Source organism: Ictalurus furcatus, chromosome 5 (assembly GCF_023375685.1).
Source record: "Ictalurus furcatus strain D&B chromosome 5, Billie_1.0, whole genome shotgun sequence".
Classification (NCBI taxonomy): domain Eukaryota; kingdom Metazoa; phylum Chordata; class Actinopteri; order Siluriformes; family Ictaluridae; genus Ictalurus; species Ictalurus furcatus.
The window spans coordinates 7,007,431-7,029,051 of NC_071259.1; the positions used below are offsets into that span (position 1 = coordinate 7,007,431).

Sequence of the window (21,621 nt, forward strand, 5' to 3'; positions counted from 1 at the left end):
AGTCTGTGCTGAAGAGAAGCTCCTTCCTCCATTCCTACATGAATAGTGCAAGCTGTATATTGGTGGCTGGGGAACTCACTGGACCATTGTGTAGCCAATGAGCTGCTGAAAAGAATGCTGTCTTGATTCACGGGTGTGTTTCAACGCTTCAACTTAAAAGTCCCTCCGTAACGCTCTATAAACAATGGTATTTATTTATTTATACTACAATTTAAAATGCAAGTATACACTATTAACCCACTGGCACCCTGCCCAGGGTGTACCCTGCCTTGTGCCCGATGCTCCCTGGGATAGGCTCCAGGTTCCCCCGCGACCCTGAAAAGGAGTAAGCGGTTGAAGATGGATGGATGGATGGACACTATTAACCCATCATTGCCACCTACTGGACATATTTTGAGCTGCAATAAAAATGACTTGTTTTTGAGAATGATTTTAAGCCTGAATATTCAGATACTTATCTGGAAAAACCAACAAATACTCAAAGCCGGTTATTTGCAATAACTAGTAAAGATAGAGCAGAACTTCCACAAAACTTCAGCACTTTTATTTTCTTTTGCATTTGGTAGTAAATTCAACAAAGAAGCTACAGATAATTATAAGCTTATTCTAAAAACAAGTTGACAGGGGCTTTATGTATTATGAATTGGACTTATAATTCTTATAGCTATTCTTTATGACACATTATATATATGAGCCCATTTTAGGATGTCGCTGAACTGAATTGGATGAGTGAATAACATATTTCCTTTCTAGCACTGATATTCCCTTAGACACGTTTCAGTTTCTCTATTTTGTCCATCAGTCAACGAATACAATGAATTTTTATATAAACATGTCGCATACAGAATGATTTTCTATATGCAATATTAGAGTCACATTCAGGGTGTAGTACTGACTTTGCCCAGGGGGACTTGCCAAGGATAAAGTATTGAGTGCATAAATTAATATACTTTTCAGGAGGTTGACATCTTGAGCCATAGTCAGCTGGTCTTACTTGGTCAAACTGGATGTTTTTCCTCTTAAGCTGTGTATGTAAATGCAAGGTGTTAAAATGGTCACTAACCCAATATAACAAAATAATAAAGAAAACAGTCACTTTTATTGGAGTGTCAATAAAAAACAACTAAATGGCAAAGACAATTTAAAAAAGGCAGTGAAAAACAAAATATACATTATCTTCTCTCTAAACAGTAGCACCGTTTGCCTGGGAAATGTTATCAAGTAGAAAAACGGGTGTATAATTTGGTTATCCAAGGCAAACTCACTAATAACAAACAACATACCAGATGAATGATGTGACTGCTTTTAAATTTGATCAATAAATAAAAACAAATAAAAGGAGTACAGGCCTCATCTGCATTCAATGTACACAGCGTTCAAAGGTTGGCCTTTCAATTCCAGATGTGTTAGTACATTATAACATTTTCAAGGCAAAGAAAGACACAGTTTTAATTATTATTTTTTCAACGCACTGTTATATTGATTGTCTCTGACAGTTCTGTCTCAACTCTCACACTGGACTTCTTGGACTAAACAAAGTGACTGTAACATGGTTACAACACCTTTAAAATTTTACACTTAAGGGTCCACAAATGAGACAGCGATGTATCGGACACCCGCCGTGGTGGGCAGGCCTTCGTGGTAGTGTGTTAAACGGCCCGGGTGCATAAGGGCCCAACCTTTCCTCGGAGCCTGTACGGAGCAGTCGTACCTGATGAACCGGCAGCCACCGCCCTGAATGTAAAGGAACAATAATTAGTCACATGGCAATGCTTACTGACAAATTAAACCCTGTCCATTATTATATTAACCATTATTAATTCACATGAAATGAATACATGAGACCGCCACTAAAGCTACTTTATTTATTTACTACTTCAAATGAGAAATATACTTGTGCAGAAGATGATTTAAACAGCAGCAATGCACTTCCTGATTTTCCACTTAAAAAAATAAAGAAAAGAAAACACTGGACCACAGAATTAAACAAATTTGCATATTAAACGGAATATTTTCTTTTTATAAGATATTGAGAATATTTTCGTATGTTCAAAATTTATCATTTTTTATTAGACTATTGGCATTAGACTAGGCATTACTTTTATTAGTAATCTAGACTATAATGTAGCTATTGGTGTATTAAGAGGGAACTTGGTCAACGTAGCTAATCTTAATTTATCTAGCTGGGCAATGCTTAATACACAATGTTTTTCAAGTTGTATATTATACAGTGCCCTCCACTAATTTTGGCAGCCTTGGTAAATATGTCCCTGTGAAAAATTACCTTTATTGTTTAATCTTCTGATTTTTTGTCCAAAAATTCACAAAAATACTCAGCTCTCATGGATATCAAACAATTGCAAACACAAAGGCTTATCCAAAAAAAAAAAATCTTTGTTAAATATATGTGTGCAACAATTATTGGCAGCCTTTTAGTCAGTACTTTGTGCTACCTCCCTTTGCCAAGATAACAGCTCGGAGTCTTCACCTATAATGCCTGATGAGGTTGGAGAATACATGGCAAGGGATCGGAGACCATTCCTCCATACAGAATCTCTCCAGATCCTTCGAATTTCGAGGGCCACTCTGGTGGACTCTCCTCTTCAGTTTACCCCACAGGTTTTCTCTGGGGTTTACGTCAGGGGACTGGGATGGCCATGGCAGGATCTTCATTTTGTGGTCAGTAAACCAGTTTTGTGTTGATTTTGATGTATGTTTTGGATCATTGTCCTGCTGGAATATCCAACCATGGACCATTTGAAGCTTTCTGGCAAAGGCAGTCAGGTTTTCATTTAATATCTATTGATGTTTGAGTCCATGATGCCATGTATCCTAAAAAAAAAAAATGTCCAGGTCCTCTGCAGAAAAACAGCCCCAAAACATTAAAGAACCACCACCATATTTAACCGTGGGCATGACGTACTTTTCCATATGGCTACTTCTCTGTGTGTGCCAAAACCACCTCTGGTGTTTATTGTCAAAAAGCTCTATTTTGGTTTCATCTGACCATAGAACCCGATCCCATTTGAAGTTCCAGTAGTGTCTGGCAAACTGAAGACGCTTGAGTTTGTTTTTGGATGAGAGTAGAGGCTTTTTTCTTCAAACCCTTCCAAACAACTTGTGGTGATGTAGGCGACTTCAGATTATAGTTTTGGAGACTTTCTGACCCCAAGAAACAACTAACTTCTGCCATTCTCCAGCTGTGATCTTTGGAGGTTTTTTGTCCACTCAAACCATCCTCTTCACAGTGCGTTGCGACAATATAGACACACGTCCTCTTCCAGGTTGATTAATAACATTTCCAGTTGACTGGAACTTCTTAATTATTGCCCTGATGGTGGAAATGGGCATTTTCAATGCTTGTGCTATTTTCTTATAGCCACTTCCTATTTTGTGAAGCTCAACAACCTTTTGCAGCACATCACAGCTATATTCCTTGGTCTTACCCATTGTTATGAATAACTAAGGTAATTTGGCCTATGTGTTACCTCATATTTATACCCCTGTGAAACAGGAAGTCATGGTTGAACAATTTCCTGTTTCTAGTCACCCAGGTGTACTAAAAAATGTTTTAAATATCAATGGGAATATACTTCAAATATTTTTCTCATATGAATTCATAGGGGTGCCAATAATTGATGCACACCTATATTTAACAAACATATATTTTATATAAACCGGTGTTGTGTTTGTAATTGTTTAATATGCATGAAAGCAGAGAATTTTTGTGAATTCTTTGAACAAATGATCAAAAGGTTAAACAATAAAGACAATTTTTCACAGCCTCCTTTGCTTATATTTACCAAGGGTGCCAATATTAGTGGAGGCCACTGTATATTTGAAGTTTTATTATGATAAGCCAAATGTAGTTATATTCTAACCTCTTTTAGAAACTGATACAGCTATACATACAGTAAAACAAACTAATGCTTAAACTTAAAGCAGAGACTCACTCTCAACATGGTTGATATTAATTACAAAAAAATTCACTTGTAAAATCAACAAACAAACAAACAAACAAATAAATAAATAAGCTGGCCGAATCTTAGACAACCAAGGTTTTTTTTTTCCAGTCACGATAAAGTAATATAATGGACGGACAACACACAGAAACATGATTATAAGATTATATAAAGATATGAAATATAATCTATATGAAATATAGATATATCAAATATCTAAAATAAAAAGAAAATATATTTAATCTATATGAAAAAAGATTATATAAAGATGCTAGAGTTCATGAAGAGTACTTTTTTTATAACTATTTTTATCCTCAGACAACCCCCCCCCCCCCGAAATCCCAGGTCTAAACAAGGGGTGTCGAATCTTATCCACAAAGGGCCGGTGTGGGTGCAGGTTTTCATTCCAACTGATCAGGAGCCACACCTGATTCCACCTGTTTAATCAGTTGATCTTGACTTTCAATAGAATCAGGTGTGGCTTCTGCTTGGTTGGAATGAAAACCTGCACCCACACAGGCCCTTTCCGGATAAGATTGGACACCCCTGATCTATACACTAAACACTACATACTACAATGGCAGACCTATAGGAAGACAAACAGTACATGGTTGCTTGAGCCTTTAATGCGTTCATGTTTTAACGTATGTACATGAAAGAGTAAAAAGAAGTGATTTAACTGTCTGTCCATCATCTGAAGCCATAATGCAAATTGAATCCAATTTAGCTCTACATGCAAGAAACACTTGTTAATGCAGAAAAAAAGCATAATGACATCACCAACATAGAAATGCTTTCAGCCTACACATGCAGCATGATGTGTTCCTTTACTCTAGGCTTCAAGGTGAAAAACATTTTATCAATTATACACATTCACATAATATATAACATGTAATAATATGTCACTGATATATTAATCCCAGTGTTCAGTTCCCATGCAGAAAAAAAAGCAGCACATTCTGTGACGCACAAACACCAGAACACACACAGGCTCTTACTCACCTGAAAGTCAATCCCCACCTGATTGAGGGCAATATTTACAGTAAAAGTGGAGGCGTCATGATGAGGCCTTAACGAGGGCTGTTCATCAGGTTTATACCTAACTACAAACGCCAAGTCAAACTGAGCCTGCAAGGAAAGACAAGACACACACACACAGATGCAAAAGAGGTCATGCAGCATTCACGAACAAGAGCGAGGGGAAGCAGACAGAGGAAAAGCCCAGATCCCCTGCATTGTTACAGCTGCCAGAGTGTCGCCTTTTCGTTGTTTTTTTAGTAGCTCCATCTGTGAAACGAGCCTCATTTACCTGATAATCAACGTCTTTGCTGTTGAGAGCTATGTTAATAGTAAAAGTAGACGCATCATGATGCGGGGTGAGCAGGGGCTGCTCGTCAGGCTTGTACCTCACTACAAAGTTCAGGTAGGAGGTACACTGATGAGAAAAAAGACATGGGTGAAACAAATCTCGCAGAACTTATGCTTTTAGGGGTTTATTTACAAATTATGCCTAATTAATGATCAATATAAGTCTTCCAATCTCAGGTTAGTCTTATCCCGTGGTATGGAGTGTATAAAATCCAATCTTAACCCCGGCGATCTAAAAATGTATGAGTCAACGTCGTGTATAGCGTGTGGGGAATGCACAGTGCCACATGTGAAAAGGCAATGAAATGTCGTCGTCCATGTTTGTTCTGACGTCATGCTCTGATTCGTGAGCATGTGACAGTGTGATAGTGTCTAAAATCTGCTGACTGATCGACAACGCAGAATACGCAGGGATAAGATATGCAGGTAGAAGACTGTATAACTCTTGTAGTGTGACATTAGTAACTTACCAGTCTTTTGATAATTTGATTAATTTGCATTATTTGGTCAACCTGTCTGAATAATTGTGAGTGCAACAGATATAATGTACACTACTGGGCAAAAAATAAATAAATCATAAAATAAATAAATAAATAAATGGGCCACACCCAAAAGGTCAAAATATTAAGCTTTTAGGTATAGGATAGCATTTCCCTGAGATTTTGTTTAAATTTTTAAGCCTTGGGGTTAAACTTGTGGACAGCTTTTTAAAAAATATATATTATATATATATATATATATATACACACACATACACTTCATTTTTATTTATACTTCATACTTCACCCACACGTGTGAATTTTACTTCAAATATTTTATATTTATGACTATACCTTTGGGTGCAAGAAGACTATATAAATGAATTTCCCTGTTTCTAAACACCCCCCCCCCTTTTTTTTAATAAAAGTTTAATATTATGCCATTTTGGGCTTGGCACATTTTTTTTTTGTCTTTGCCCAGGAGTGTAATTTTAATCACTTTCACTTATGGCTACACAATATAATCTATTCTATCTATATCTATAATATAAACCGATGTGATTCAAAAGCCCCTCAATTTTTTATTTTGGAATGAATGCAGGTCAACCTTAAAGCCCGACACAATGCAACCCTGCAAGGCAATATTCTATTTTTGTCAATATGGTGCAGTCATACTTCAAGACAGTACATAAAAAGATGAAAATGATCTCAGCATTGAAAGAATAATATTCTATATGTTAAACAAAATTACATTCAAAAATTTTTTTAAAATACAGAGAAAGCGAGTTTAAAAGGCATTACCTTTGTGTAATACCCAGGAAACATTTTCTCGGTCACTGGTGCAACATATTCCAAGAGGAACTTTTGCCACTCTTTGTCAAAGTTGACCTGGTTCATGTGAATATCAATAGTGGGGACGTTCTCGTAGCCACCCTGGATCCTAGTGTCCTGCAAAAAGAAAATAAAAAGAATTAGGTTAGAAATGTACACTCATCAAAATGTGTTAACTGCACCAGAATTTTGTGTTTAGTTTTGCAACTGTAACAGAAACTCTTCCCAAACCATCTCTGGGGAAAAACTCCATACCACATTGCCACCTCCTGACCACTGGCCGAAATTCTCCATTTCTTCAACAAGATGCTCACAGGCCACTTGGGTAAAAATAGGAAACCAGTATACATCAGGGCACGGCTGTATGATAGACAAACATGTTAATGAGTAAGGAAGGTAATCTTTATAATCCAACTAAAAAAAAACCTCAAATGTACAATAAAAACGTCCCCAGTCGTCAACAATCTTCAGTCTCCGATACTTACATTTTCCACTATGTTGTCTTTCAGAATTCTGGAGTAATTTGGATGAATGTATCGCTCTTCCCAGTCCTGTAAAGAAATCATGTGGTGGCAAAAAAACAACAACACGTTAGTAAGTTAAACACATAAGCAACACAGCAATGTGCTCTTAGGGATATCTAAGATTTCCACGCACCACAGGGTTTTCAAAGATCTGCCAGAGATCGTTATGAAGGTGATCCGTCTTGTAGTTTTCTGCATTCAGGATTCGGCCAAACGTATGCATATTTGTTACAAACATGAAGACTCCCTTAAAGGAAAAAGAAGAATTGGACTACATATGATAGGTATCATTACCATCTTTCAAAAATATCTACACAAGACCTAAAAATATCGTATACCCAGTATGTCAACTGTACATACAAGGTTATGCCATATTTCATGATGGGTTAGTTTATTGCCAAAAATAACGAGTAATCAATAGCAGGATCTGCGCTCACACGTAATTATTTTGCTCATATAAAAAAAATGTGTGCGCAAACTAATTTATTCTGCTGGCTCCTACATACTACTACTATTTCCATACCTTCAATGCACGTGTGTAATGCATTGCCACAATTGTGTATCTGTTTAGTGCTCCAAAAAGAAGTGGTTTTTTTTTTTTTTTTTTTTTTTACAAATTAACCCTACAAGAGTAGGGCCTGATGTGGTCTTCTGCTGTTATACCCCATCTCCCTCAAGTTTTAATGCGTTGTGTGTTCCGAGATGCTTTTCTGTTCAGCACACTTGTAAATAAAAGTGGTTATTTGAGTTACCGTAGAATTGCTGTCAGCTCAAAAGCAGTCTGGTCATTCTCCTCTGACCTCTCTCATCAACAAGTCGTTTCCACCCATAGAACGCCACAGAACTACCAATCGCTGGATGTTTTTTGTTTTCCGCACTGTTCTGTGTAAACTCTAAGAACTACTGTGTGTGAAAATTCCAGGAGATCAGCAGTTTCTGAAATACTCAAACCAGCCCAGCTAGCACCAACAGCATTGCCATAATGCAATGTCTGGAAGAACACCCCCCTACCTCAACACTCTCCTGAAGGCTTACAATCCCCTCACGCAATCTGCAATCGATTAATGACCAACGCTTAGTAGTGCCTACTCATCGTGGCTCAAGGTCCCTTTCCAGAACCTTTAAACTATCTGTCCCTCAGTGGTGGAATGAACTTCCAACCTCAATCTGGACAGCAGAATCAGTCACTATCTTCAAAAAACAGCTAAAGACCCACCTCTTCCGTGAACACTTAACTAACTCCTTTAAAAAAAACCCTGAAAAAAACAACAACCCCCCCCTAAAAAAACACCTTTCCCTGGCTCTTACACCTCTACTCTGCGCACTTTTCTTCTTCTAGAACTCAATTAAAGATCTTGTATACTACCACTACTTGTATAGTTCTCTGCTTGATATATCACTTTGCTTGTATTTCCTCATTTGTAAGTCGCTTTGGATAAAAGCGTCTGCTAAATGAATAAATGTAATCAAGGTCTGTGATCGCATTTATTCCCCTTCTGTTATTCGATGTGCACATTAACCGGAGCTATTTTGCAAAATCACTTCTATGCAGTGGTTTTCGGAATGGATGTTGTTGAAGAAAAATCATCAGTGTACCGACCTGGTCCCGCACTCTGGCGCAGAAGGCCATATCTGGGTCAAGGGTCGCTGACTGGTAGAGATCAGGAGCCTTCAGTTCATTCCTTAGAATGTCCGCTCTCAGCAGGTACACCTGAGACACATATGGAACGTTCCAGATACCCCTGGGGGATAACGCAAAAAATATATATATTACAGTATGCCAAACTCAGTCTATGTTCCCTATATATGTTGGACAAGCTGTTAACATAGTTCACCACTGATCTCTCGTTACCATCAAGAAATTATACCCGTCCGTGCATGGTGGGTAAATAAAAAAGCAATGCTTAAGACAGACTCACACTCTGCGTCCCTGAACGATATCCACATAATCCTCAGCCCTGGCATAGTAGCCGTCAGCACTAAGAGCTCCCCAGAAATTAGACCACAGGCGGCCAGGCTTGCTCATCATCGGTGTTATGAATGGCCTGTGGAGTAAGGAATGAGATGGTGATTTCAAAAATGACAACAAGGAGTGGCACCGGGTTTAGTAATGGTGTCTATGCACTTTAGTGTGAAAGCTGCAGCTACACTTCCACAACCTTACGAGAGGCAACAATAAATCCTGTTGTAGAGAAGTGTATAATGTTCATATTCATATTTTTTATTTATATGAATATTTCCATATTCAACTCAATTTTTAAAATCGCAAACAAAAAGGTCTCACTTACTTGTTTAACTCAATTAGTATCTTAAGCGTGTCTTCGTTTTTCAAAACCACATCTGCATCCAAATTAAAGAAGTAATCGCAGTCAGTGTCGTCTCGACACATATCACTGTGAGGAAAAAAAACAACAAAGACAATTACAGTCTTATTCCAGAAAAAGGGATAATAATTACCTTCATATTCCAGGCATGACGCACAAGACACACAAGACATGGTATGGCATGTTAGCCTGATCTGAATTTACACCTTGCTTTCATGCATGTCGTTGGCATTTAAACAAAACTCACAAGCCTATATTGTGTGACGTAACATGGTCAACACCCTCATCGGGCCCAATCAGCTTCACAGCCTGATACTCCGCCTCATGATTCTGTAGAAAAGCGTGGACATGCTGGTCATGATGAGGCTCCTGGAAAAGATTGTAAAAAAATAAATTATAATGGAGACAACAGATTAAAAAAATAATAATACTTTGGTGTAAAGTGGTTCATTTTAAAACATAAATGCATTGGGGGTTTTTTTTTTGGATAATGACAGAATAAAATATTTGGCAACACCCAAATTTACACCCATTTATCACTTTAGTGAACGTACCTACACGGTTTGATTCATATAAACATATTTAAAACATATGAATTGAAATGATGAGGAATAACATCTCACCTGGTTGTAAATGAAGAGTTTAAGGCGATTTTTGGGGTACTGGAGGCGGAGAAGGCGCTCAAAGAAGACCGTTACGAAGGGAGTTGGCTGCTGAATAAAGATGCCGATGACCACTCCTGGATATTCACTCTCCTGCAGAAGAACGACAAGCTCAGCATCCACACTGTAAAAGTTTCCACTGAGAATGATCCAAATCAACCAGCCTTGCCGTTTCCAACAGGTAAAATCTTCCCATTTACATGAGTAGAATTCTGAGACCATTAGAAAGTAACCTTATTAAATCTTATGTAGAAGGTTTCTTATTAAGCAATCTCATAATCCCATTAAATAACTAATAAATGGTAATAAACTTAGCTGAGAAAGTCATTTACAGCCTATAAAGGCTTGTAAAAGTACAGTGGACCTTTACTTGTTTTATACACGTGCTTATTACTGTCATACTGTAGATCACATGTAAAACATCTACAACTAAATTCATCATATGTCTGAACACTCTTGGTGATGATTGGCTTATGAAACCTTATAAAACCAAGTTTATCTGTGAGCTTGGAGATAGGACTTTTGATTCTTTAAAGTATTACATCAAAAAACAAATAAATAAAACTTCACCAAATAAAACAATAAATATAATTTTTTTAAATTAATTACTCGTAATACTGACATCAAGAATTCCTGCATTTAAGTCCCACCTTCTTTTTCAGTTTATTCACTATAAAGCATATTACAATGAATTACAAGGAACTCCAGCTAAACTAATTGGGAGGGTATGTAGTTACAGTAAAAGTGAAAAGTTCTAAGAGTTTAAGAAGTCTGCCATAGTAGGAGACTCAAAGCAAAAATTTAAAAGGCATTATGTGTCAAAAGTAATTTCCCACCTTGAGTCCTGTGAGAGGCCGCAAGTCCTCACGGCAAACTGTACAGCCGGTCTCGAAGGTCCACACTTTTGGGATGTAGTTGCCGAGGTAATTTATCTGAAGCTGGAAAACGCATGCAAATGGTGATTCATAACATGGATGCAGAGGCATTAATGAAAAATAGGCATATTAAGGAATTGTTTTTTTTTTTTTCAAAGGAATGATAAGTAAATAAAAAGTCTACCTTTGTAGGCCCATTTCCATGGACAATAACAGGTAGGGTGTCATAGAGCATATTTCTGGCCCGCACCCTTCCGTTCTCGAACTTTAGTACCACTTCATCTGCTCGGGGAAGAAAAGAAAAAAAAAAAAAACATCTCATCAACATTCCCTTTCAAGCTTCTTTGTATTAGTTAGAGCTGTGTGTTGTTAAATGACCCAGAAAGATAGGTTTCGCACTGGGATGGAGAAAGAAAGCTCTTTTGTACGTCCAGATTTTTGCACTTATCTAAACACAAATCTCTTAAACCAAGTGATTCTTTTATCTACTGCCAACACAGGAAATACTGTAGAACTGAAGTGAACAGCTTGAGCCACTGCTTAAATATTTATTGAGACGTATTGTTGATATAGAACAGATTGATTTCTGTAATTCCACCCCCATAAACATGCCATGTAAATGACATTTAACCAAAGCATTTGGTGGCTTATCATTAATTTAACCAGAGGCCCAGCTGTTTACGCTGGTTTTAAAACAGCCACTTGTGAGCGAGAGCTGAGGTATTGAGAGCACACAGAAGGTTTCTCTTAGCACCCAGCTATCGCAGGACAGACGTCCAAAATAAGAATGAATGGTGGCTTTGCGTTCAGCTGGCCTACGTGTGCACAGGCACATCCTACAGTTGACTCTCACATTCCATTCCCTCAGGCAAATGGAGGCAGGCGGGAAAACCAGGGCTTACAGAAGCTTGGAAGAAAGCCAAGGCTCTGGCTTCCACCCCTGCAGTGAGCCCTCGTGAAGAAAAGAGCCCAGGCTCAATGTGAGGTAGATCATCAATTCCATCTTCTGCCTTTCCATCAAAGCATGCCAAAGCTAAGGCCTCATTAAACAGGAAATTTACAGAAAAAGGGAAGGGTTGTTTTTTTTTCAGTCCCTCCTGGTGTAGGGTTTTTATTGGCGATAAAATCTGCACTGCTGTTACACTGTTCTTGGACTAGTCAGCAACTTTGCTTCCCTGTAAAGTCCAGTCGGCAGTCTTCTCTTCTCTTCTTTTGTCTCTATCTATATTTACCCAGCATACACTCACCTAGAGCGCTGTGCAGGTTCTGGAACATTCTGCACTTGCTGTCGAGAGTTATATTTATGGATTTCTGTGGAGAAAATGACAGGGGAGAAAATGTCAGCACTAAAACACCTTATTAAAGCGAAGAAAGAAAAAAAAAAAAAGACAGGAAAAAGAGACAAACCGCTTCTTTCTCTTACAAAACTTGAATTATAAAGATGCCACTCACCCGCTTCTCAGGGTTGATGTATATCTTGGTATAAAAGAGCTGGTCACTGTCGTCATCTTTCCCTGACCAATCGGAGACCATCTTTTTAAGGTTTTGGGCATAGCCGATGAAGCCTGGATATAGAGAAGGAAGACGCACTCTGAGTACTACAGCAGAAACATGAGGTAGAACAAATGAAATTGTCCTACGATTTCCTGTATCATGTTCCCATGTCTGATTTTCACATTATCATGGACATGGGGCCGGGGGGGGGTGCCAGCTGTTAGCTCACTACATCAGCTCATAACAATGCAGTAAATTCACTGATGTCAGAGAGAACGTAGGGGGAAGGGGCAGCAGCTTCAAGTATTTAATGTGGAAGCATTTGAAACCCCTTTCTTGTAAGTGAATAAGAAATATACTGTCGCTGTCAGTATTATTCCTCTCTTATACCACAGCACTGCTGAATTCTCAACTCTGATTGGTCCAAAAGTGTTGATTCATTTTCTGTTACAGTTCCGGCGGCAAGACTCATTCTAGTACAGTATAGTGAGGGAGGGAACAACTGTTTACAGGTATAATAACATGAGTGAAAACAGATAACAGCCAGTGTGTTTTGAGGACCTTTCACAACATTAAATGTAACTAACTCTAAATGCATAAAAAATCTCTCTTTAATAAAAAAAAGAAAGAAAAAAAACAATAAGGATGTGCTGTTATTGGAAGATCAGCTTTGGTAACAGTGGCAACAGCGTGCCATGAAGCAGCAAATAATCCTATCATTGATTATTTTCCAATAACAGCATTTTCATTCCTTAGTTAGTCCAGCACATTTTAGGGTTTTTCCTGCTCTAACACACCTAACTAGCTGATTAGTTGAATCAGATGCTGGGAAACACTCCAATGTACAGAACAGGTGGTTCTCCAGGACCAGGGTTTGGAAGGTCAGTGCAAATATTAAACAACTTCAAGTGCTAACAGCCTAGTTAACAATGTTTGCAGTGTCATCGATGAGACAAACACATGCCTCCTGCTCCGAGAAATCTCTTCCCCTCTCTGACATGTGGGTGCTTGTCCTCCAGATGGCGGTCCGGCCAGATGAGGGTCTCGGCAGAGAAGACCACTTTGTGCTTGGCCTGCTGGAACTTCTTCAGGAGTTCTTTTGGGCCCGAGGAGAAGATCACATCATAGCTGCAGGAGATCCCAGGACAAGATTAAGAAGGACTTACATTTTTAACACTATTCACTAGCTTTAAGCACAAATGCACTAAAGATATCAACTAACAAAAAATTTAAAATTGAAATGGTGAAATGGTTGGCCACAAATTTAGTTTTTGCTCATTAAGACATTATGACAGTTTTTTTCAAAATACAACAAACTTATGAATAGTGCAAATCTCAATGAGAATTACATGTAATGGTTAAAAAGCCACATGGCCAATATATTCCTTCAGTGGCAGCATGGTGATATTTCAGGGGAGTGTTTTAATCCATGATGTGGACAGTGAATCCATTATGTCACTGTTAAATTCCATATTCACATCACTAGATTATCATTTTATGCTATTTACGATCAAATTAATTGACTCACGTCAAAAAGGATCATTTTTCACTATACTGTACCTTTTCAGTGAAATGTTATTAAAAAATAGAAAAAAAAAGTCTTAATTAAAAGCAATTTATTTATGCAATGATTTATGCAATCCTACATTTATGGCCACGGCCTTGAACTTCAGTTTTCATTTCAGACAAAACTTTTAATTTCGGTGTAACATTAGCTTCAATGGATGCATAATTTAGTGAAATAAATCACATGTAGGAGTAAATACCTGTCTACAAACAGGATGATTTTGTCCCCTTCCTTTATGCTGTCCATGGCAGATTTCAAAAGTCGCACCTTCTGTCCTCCTCCTGGTGCAGACATGTAGTCCCCACCGGTCCATTTCTCACCCCTCCCAAGAACCTACAAAAGGACAAAATAAATGATTGTGAGTTTATCATTGTGAGCAACAGCTGCACGAGTGCAAACATGCTTAAAACTGGAGGAATATCTGGTTTGCAATGACACTTTCTGTACCTTAATTGTGTAATTAAAGTGGCGTGCAGAGCTCATGAACCGCTTAAATCCATCTGTTTCTTTTGTAGCTACAGTTAATACGAGGAGCTTTCCTGTGGAGAAAAAAAAAGACATGCAGAAATGACTTTTTTTTTTTTCTTTTTTTTTTACAATAAAGTCATAAGAGGCCAGAAATAAAAGTACTTTGTGTGCATAGGTTTTAGGGAGTTTAATCTTATGGAGTGGATTTATTTTAGCATGCATGCAACTTAAAAATAACAGAGTAGTCTGCTTGTAAAAATGACGTGTGGCCATTTCTTTTAATTATACTTCAAATTACGGTGCATTGATTTAGCTCTCTGTTGCAGGTCAACGAAAATTATGGAGTAAACACTTTCTTAATGTCTTATAAAAATCCAGCTGTAAGTGCTCAAGGTTTCAAATTGACAAGTGAAGTTTGGTAAGAGAGTAGGTGAGAAAATAGCAGCGGTCACACACACAAAAGTGGGAGTGTGAATGCAAATGTTAGAGACTGTTGATAATGTGCACTTCACGCAGATGAACCTCAGTGTTTAAACATTTGAGCTGGTGATCAGAAGATCCCACTGTTTGGCCAATTGAACAAGAGCCTTAACCCACAATTAAATCAGGTGCATGTATGCCAAGGTGGATGGTGGGTATAATGATAGCGCCCTAGCCCCTCTCTTTAATAATAATAATACCTCTGTAACGGCAGATATTTTATTACACCTGTAAGTCCACTATACGGGTCCGTTGGTCTTGTATCTAAATAGTGCTTGCTTTGCATTAAGGATGAACAGCATGAATTACTAATTAAATACCATGCATTTTAACATCATTTTATTTCTTACAAACATGCATATCTGCTTTGTCCACATCCAAACTTGTAGGTTTGACAAAAAATTGTTTAAGAGATATACACACACACACACACACACACACACACACACTATATATATATATATACATACATACATACATACATAATTTATTTATATATATATATATATATATATATATATATATATATATATACACACACACACACATACAGTATCTCACAAAAGTGAGTACACCCCTCACATTTTTGTAAATATTTGATTATATGTTTTAATGTGACAACACTGAAGGAATGAGGCAACAAAAGTGAGTACACCCCTAAGTGAAAATGTCCAAATTGGGACCAAAGTGTCAATATTTTGTATGGACACCATTATTTTCTACCACTGCCTTAACCCTCTTGGGCATGGAGTTCACCAGAGCTTCACAGGTTGCCACTGGAGTCCTCTTCCACTCCTCCATGACGACATCACGGAGCTGGTGGATGTTAGAGACCTTGTGCTCCTCCACCTTCCGTTTGAGGATGCCCCACAGATGCTCAATAGGGTTTAGGTTTAGAGACATGCTTGGCCAGTCCATCACCTTCATCCTCAGCTTCTTTAGCAAGGCAGTGGTCATCTTGGAGGTGTGTTTGCGGTCGTTATCATGCTGGAATACTGCATACTGATCATGCTCTGCTTCAGTATGTCACAGTACATGTTGGCATTCATGGTTCCCTCACTGAACTGTAGCTCCCCAGTGCCAGCAGCACTCATGCAGCCCCAGACCATGACACTCCCACCACCATGCTTGACTGTAGGCAAGACATACTTGTCTTTGTGCTCCTCACCTGGTTGCCGCCACACACGATTTCCACCATCTGAACCAAATAAGTTTAGTTTGGTCTCATGGTTCCAGTAATCCATATCCTTAGTCTGCTTGTCTTCAGCAAACTGTTTGCGGGCTTTCTTGTGCATCATCTTTAGAAGAGGCTTCCTTCTGGGACGACAGCCATGCAGACCAATTTGATGCGGTGTGCGGCGTATGGTCTGATCACTGACAGGCTGACCCCCCACCCCTTCAACCTCTGCAGCAATGCTGGCAGCACTCATACGTCTATTTCCCAAAGACAACCTCTGGATATGACGCTGAGCACGTGCACTCAACTTCTTTGGTCGACCATGGCGAGGCCTGTTCTGAGTGGAACCCGTCCTGTTAAACCGGTCTTGGCCACCATGCTGCAGCTCAGTGTCAGGGTCTTGGCAATCTTCTTATAGCCTAGGACATCTTTATGTAGAGCAACAATTCTTTTTTTCAGATCTTCAGAGAGTTCTTTGCCATGAGGTGCCATGTTGAACTTCCAGTGACCAGTATGATGGAGTGTGAGAGCGATGATGCCAAATTTAACACACCTGCTCCCCATTTACACCTGAGACCTTGTAACACTAACAAGTCACATGACACCGGGAAGGGAAAATGGCTAATTGGGCCCAATTTGGACATTTTCACTTAGGGGTGTACTCACTTTTGTTGCCAGCGGTTTAGACATTAATGGCTTTGTGTTGAGTTATTTTGAGGGGACAGCAAATTTACACTGTTACACAAGCTGTACACTCACTACTTTACATTGTAGCAACGTTTCATTTCTTCAGTGTTGTCACATGAAAAGATATAATCAAATATTTACAAAAATGCGAGGGGTGTACTCACTTTTGTGAGATACTGTACATATACACACACACACACACACACACACACACACACACACACAACGTCACACAAAGTTTCAAGTTAAACCCTGGCTGTATGCCTACATCATAACCTGTCTCAATTTTATTTTTAGAGTATCTATAAAGTGTGTATCAAATGAATAAATATAAATGAACACTTTAATGTAACATGGGAAGGCATGTTTCATTTGAACTTCCAAAACATAACTGTAACTATGAGCAAAAAAAAAGAGAACTTATATATTATTATATATTAATCCCTGACACTTAATTGGTGGTGAGGAAAAAATTTAAAGCTATATAAAATGGAACTATATATATTCATACATGTTATATATGCCCCATGTTCAGCAGGAGCTACATGAAATGGGAAATGGGGAGCACTGCAGCCTACGTGCCTTAAGGGTTGTGAATAATGGGGACAAGTTCCACCTTTTTCCACCGACGTATTTCTACTAATTTATTGAATGCATTGAACTGTGTGGTAAGGTTTTACGTTTTGTTTGTTTGTTTGTTTTTTTGACAGTCACATGCGTATATCCTATTAACTGTAAGGAAAAAGAGGGTTGTTGTTTTTGGCATTTATGGCGCAACTGTAAGGATTTGCTTATTCAGCTTTCAGGGCTTTAAAAGGAAACAAAACGGTGGAAAGAAAGCGGATCTTGTTAATGTACCACCTCAAAGTAAAGTCTAACACCGACAAACAAATTATCATTCATAAGAAAATAGCGTCAATAAAGCAGAATACTTTTAATAAAAATCACCAATAAGAGGAAACTCCACATGTGTTGGAGATTCCGGAAGGATGAATTTAGCTGTTACACTGACAGTAAATAATTTCAGCCTGACAGTACTGGGTTAAACAGTTGAGCCAATAAATAAATAAATAAATAAATAAATAAATAAAGTACGGTTTTATGTTTCCACATGTCTAAAAACTGACCCCAAAAATGATATAATAATAAAAAATAAAAATCAGAGCCGCTGCTGCATAACCGAACACTCCACGTCAGCGGCAGTCAACTGAACACACACACCAAACTTTCCCCGGATTTTTTTTATTTATTTATTTATTTTTTTTGCATAAACTCCATTCTTACTATTTCCATGACCCTATACCTTTCATCAACTACAAGCTCTAATTTGTTTATGCTACGTTTGTACAGACTAATATTGGGAGCTTTTTGTATCCTAAATCAATCTCAGCTTTACCTTCAGGAATTGGTCCCTTTGGTTCACAGTGTAACGGCGAAAACACGCTCAAACATAGAAGTCCAAACAAAGATGCTAGCGGTTTAGTCTTCATCTTTTTTTTTTTTAAACTCGTGCACACTCTTGAGATAACAAGGGTGTCGTGGATTCTGAAGCTGTTTCGAGTAAAAGTTAGCTTAATATATATAAACTGAGCTAAGCCCACCCTTTGCAATGAGACTGCCCAGTTAGCTACGACGCTATGCAACATTAGCACACAGCTAGTAAAGGCAGGGGCAGGACAGGGATACAGTGATTTTTAGGCATACAGCTTGAGCAGGGACTTCAGATTTGTTCTTGGTTTTTGTTGTTTGTTTGTTTTTTAACAGAACATCAATGTATCTAAACCACACAAGATGTTTTTGTGGTAACTTGCTAGCTAAGTTTATTGGTCTATATGAAATATGGATTACCAGGCTACCCTTCTGAAAACACAAAAAGAAACCCTTTACAGCACCATACAGTAGGCTGTGGTTATAAGAGTTGGTGTTAGTGAGTGTAAGTAAAACCTAGCTGGTCTTGGATTATACTGATCATGTTGGTGATCAGCAGAGGGGGTAAAAATACCCAAATTCTTTACTCAATTAAAAGTGGAATTACTCATCTACAGTCCCAGCCAAAACTATTGGATCAGCAAGGCCGGTTCATTTGTTTTTGCTGTAGACTGAAGAAATTTGGTTTGTGATCAAAAATTAATATGAGAAAAGAATTTAAAATTTTCAGCTTATATTTTCTGGTATTTATATCTAGATGTGTTAACCGACTGTATCAGACCATCCAATTTGTAGATGAGCAGAATTAATGACATATGTGACTGATGGGTGTTTCTTGTTACCCAGGTGTGTCCTGTTAGATTGATTATCTAAACAATAAATAGCTTGGAACATCTACTCTTGGTTTTAGCCTTCCGTTTTACCTGTGAAGACAGGTTGTTAAAATGATAAGCCAACATGAAGATCAGAGCGCTGTCTAAGGTAGAAAAGCAAACCATTTTGAAGCTAAGAAAAGAGGGAAAATCATTGGACTGTCCTTAAAAAGAAAGAAACCACTGGTGTACTGAGCAACAGACACTGAATGGGTCAGTCAAGGAAAAGAACAGCAGCTGATGACAGGAATATTGTGAAAGCTGTGAAGAAAAACCCATAATCAACAGTTAGTGGCATCAACAACCTTCACATGGCAGGGGTGAAGGTATCACAATCCACCATTCAAAGCAGATTTTGTGAGCAGAAATATAGAGGCCATACTACAAGATGCAAACCACTAATCAGCAGTAAAAATCAGAAAGCCAGATTGGAATTGGCAAAGAAATACAGAGAGTGCAAAAATGTACATTTAATGATTATATCTTTACAGGGGAAATTATCTGAATGTCATGAAATTGGTTTTGTTTTATGTTTAACAATAACAAAGTATGAATTTTAATGCATCTGAATGAATGCAATGAATTTTAATGAAATACAGACTGCATGTAAAACAAGCACTGCAGGACACATGGGCTCACCCACTTCTAAAGATTGTTGTGTGAGATGCTTGTCTTACTCATGTTGAAAAAACATATCAGAATCACATCTGGTTGGGATTGATCATAAGTAAACACAAGTTTTTCGCCCTAAGTTTTATCCTGCCTGAGTAGCTTACATCCTGGTTTACTGTTGCATTTAGTAGTCCTGTAGTACAGGTGGGGCCTCATGTTCATCAGCCCTGGGCCATGCATTAGCTTAATGTGGCTTTGGGGACACCTCTAACCTTTGCTAGAGATTCTAGTACTTTTCATGTTTAATTATGGCTAAGAACCACCTACTTTCATTTCATTCAAGAGTCATTTCATTAACATTGCAAGCAACCAACTATTGACTTATCCTGGAGCATGTTGACAAACTCCCCAGAATGTCATGTTTGTTCTCCACTAACTGCTAAAAAAAAATCTGAATAAAATCACCTTAAAAACATGGTGGTGTCTTTTACAACTTCTAAAACAAGTCAAGCTTGCTCCAAAAGGCTCTTATCACAGTGTTTGAAAATGTATTTACCCATTGGAAGCTAATACATCTACTATATGTATGCATGCACAAAATTGTGGATGCCCAGTGCACTAATGCAACCATCAAGTTTGTACACTTTTCTAGCCACAAGCTTCACAATGAGTATCAGATGCCTTGTAAGTGTCCAAGGCTGTTATTTAGTGTGTTTTTGTCATTAGAAAAGCAATCAATCAATTTCTTATTTAATTAATATAAAACAATATGTTTTGGGTAAGTGGATAAAACTATTGTCAGAATGAAAGTAGACACAGTATAATTAGGACAGAGTGTAGATTCTGGACAGATTATATCAAGTGGAGGATGAGATCATGATCCAATGATAATAAGAAATGTTGGTATGCATAGGGAGTCTCATCTTTAGCTTTGCTAGGAAGAGGATTTACAGTTCATAAGTTAGTATTAATACCATTAAACTGAATGAGTCTGTTGGTGTTTTTTGTTTTGTTTTGTTTTGTTTTTTAATACCTAGGTTTTTAGTCATATGTGTTCATTAAACTGATAGCACACCAATAGAATTTGCTCTGCAGTTTCTAGCACATGATACAGCCCATTCAATGCAATAACACTAAGGTAGCTAACCTACCCCTAATATTATTCTGCCTCACTTAGAATTTTTGCATTATTATTTCTTTTATAATAGCTTTAGCTTACCGACCTCAATATTATTATTGCCTTTCAAATTCTGTCTTCTAAAGTCCAATATAGGTTTACCTGCATACAAAGGCGAAATCAGACTGAGGGATTGTTGAACTGAATTTCACAAGATTTAAACCAGAATCACTGATGCACTGGTTACACATTCCCCCTTTATTTAGCTAACTTTAGCACAAAATATATATATTCTCCCAACAGTTCTTCAAAACTACACAAGGACTGGTGATTCACTGCAGTCTCATGGAGACTAACCCAGTTATTTCATAAACAACTCCTATCAGTATTATAGTCCTTTTCTAGTGCTGGATGAAAGCAAAAGAAGATGCATCCTCACACCTAGTAGGTGTACCTGATAAAACAACAAATGAGAGTAGATACATGTTATAGTGGCAAAAGTGAATCCATGGGGGGAATAGAAAAGGAAATAATTACTAAACAAAACAAAAACATATGTTTAATCTAACACTAAATTAGCTTGTTTGCCTCAAAAGAAAATACCAGACTGCAAGCAGGAATAGTACAAAATAATAATAACGGGATAAAACTGGAATAAAGTTGGTTTGACGTTGGATGTTCGATATTCGCGGAT

At 37.9% G+C, this 21,621-nt stretch overlaps 1 protein-coding gene across 2 annotated transcripts; it reads right to left on the bottom strand.

Moving 5' to 3' along the window:
* Positions 1 to 1,080: 1,080 nt before the first annotated feature.
* On the bottom strand, positions 1,081 to 18,516 carry plod1a (procollagen-lysine, 2-oxoglutarate 5-dioxygenase 1a). 2 transcript variants are annotated; one of them, XM_053624517.1, is made up of 19 exons: positions 18,295 to 18,516; positions 14,534 to 14,625; positions 14,286 to 14,419; positions 13,484 to 13,647; positions 12,478 to 12,590; positions 12,273 to 12,336; positions 11,210 to 11,307; positions 10,987 to 11,088; positions 10,112 to 10,243; positions 9,736 to 9,857; positions 9,453 to 9,557; positions 9,084 to 9,209; positions 8,765 to 8,906; positions 7,298 to 7,411; positions 7,126 to 7,191; positions 6,896 to 7,000; positions 6,611 to 6,757; positions 4,965 to 5,090; positions 1,081 to 1,734 (listed from the first exon to the last, which is right to left on the bottom strand). In XM_053624517.1, the coding sequence occupies exons 1-19, from the start codon at positions 18,386 to 18,388 to the stop codon at positions 1,579 to 1,581; spliced, it is 2,202 nt and encodes a 733-aa protein (XP_053480492.1). In that variant the 5' UTR covers positions 18,389 to 18,516; the 3' UTR covers positions 1,081 to 1,578. The 2 variants fall into 2 exon arrangements, with proteins under 2 accessions (XP_053480492.1, XP_053480494.1); XM_053624519.1 differs by lacking the exon at positions 4,965 to 5,090 and adding an exon at positions 5,272 to 5,397.
* Positions 18,517 to 21,621: the final 3,105 nt, after the last annotated feature.

Excerpts from the sequence above, each read along its gene's own strand:
- plod1a (XM_053624517.1), bottom strand. The coding sequence starts at position 18,388 with ATGAAGACTAAACCGCTAGCATCTTTGTTTGGACTTCTATGTTTGAGC. Across the intron at positions 11,308-12,272 it reads GAACCTGCACAGCGCTCTAG|ATGAAGTGGTACTAAAGTTC; the intron begins GTGAGTGTATGC and ends TTCCCCGAGCAG. Across the intron at positions 11,089-11,209 it reads ATGGAAATGGGCCTACAAAG|CTTCAGATAAATTACCTCGG; the intron begins GTAGACTTTTTA and ends TGCGTTTTCCAG.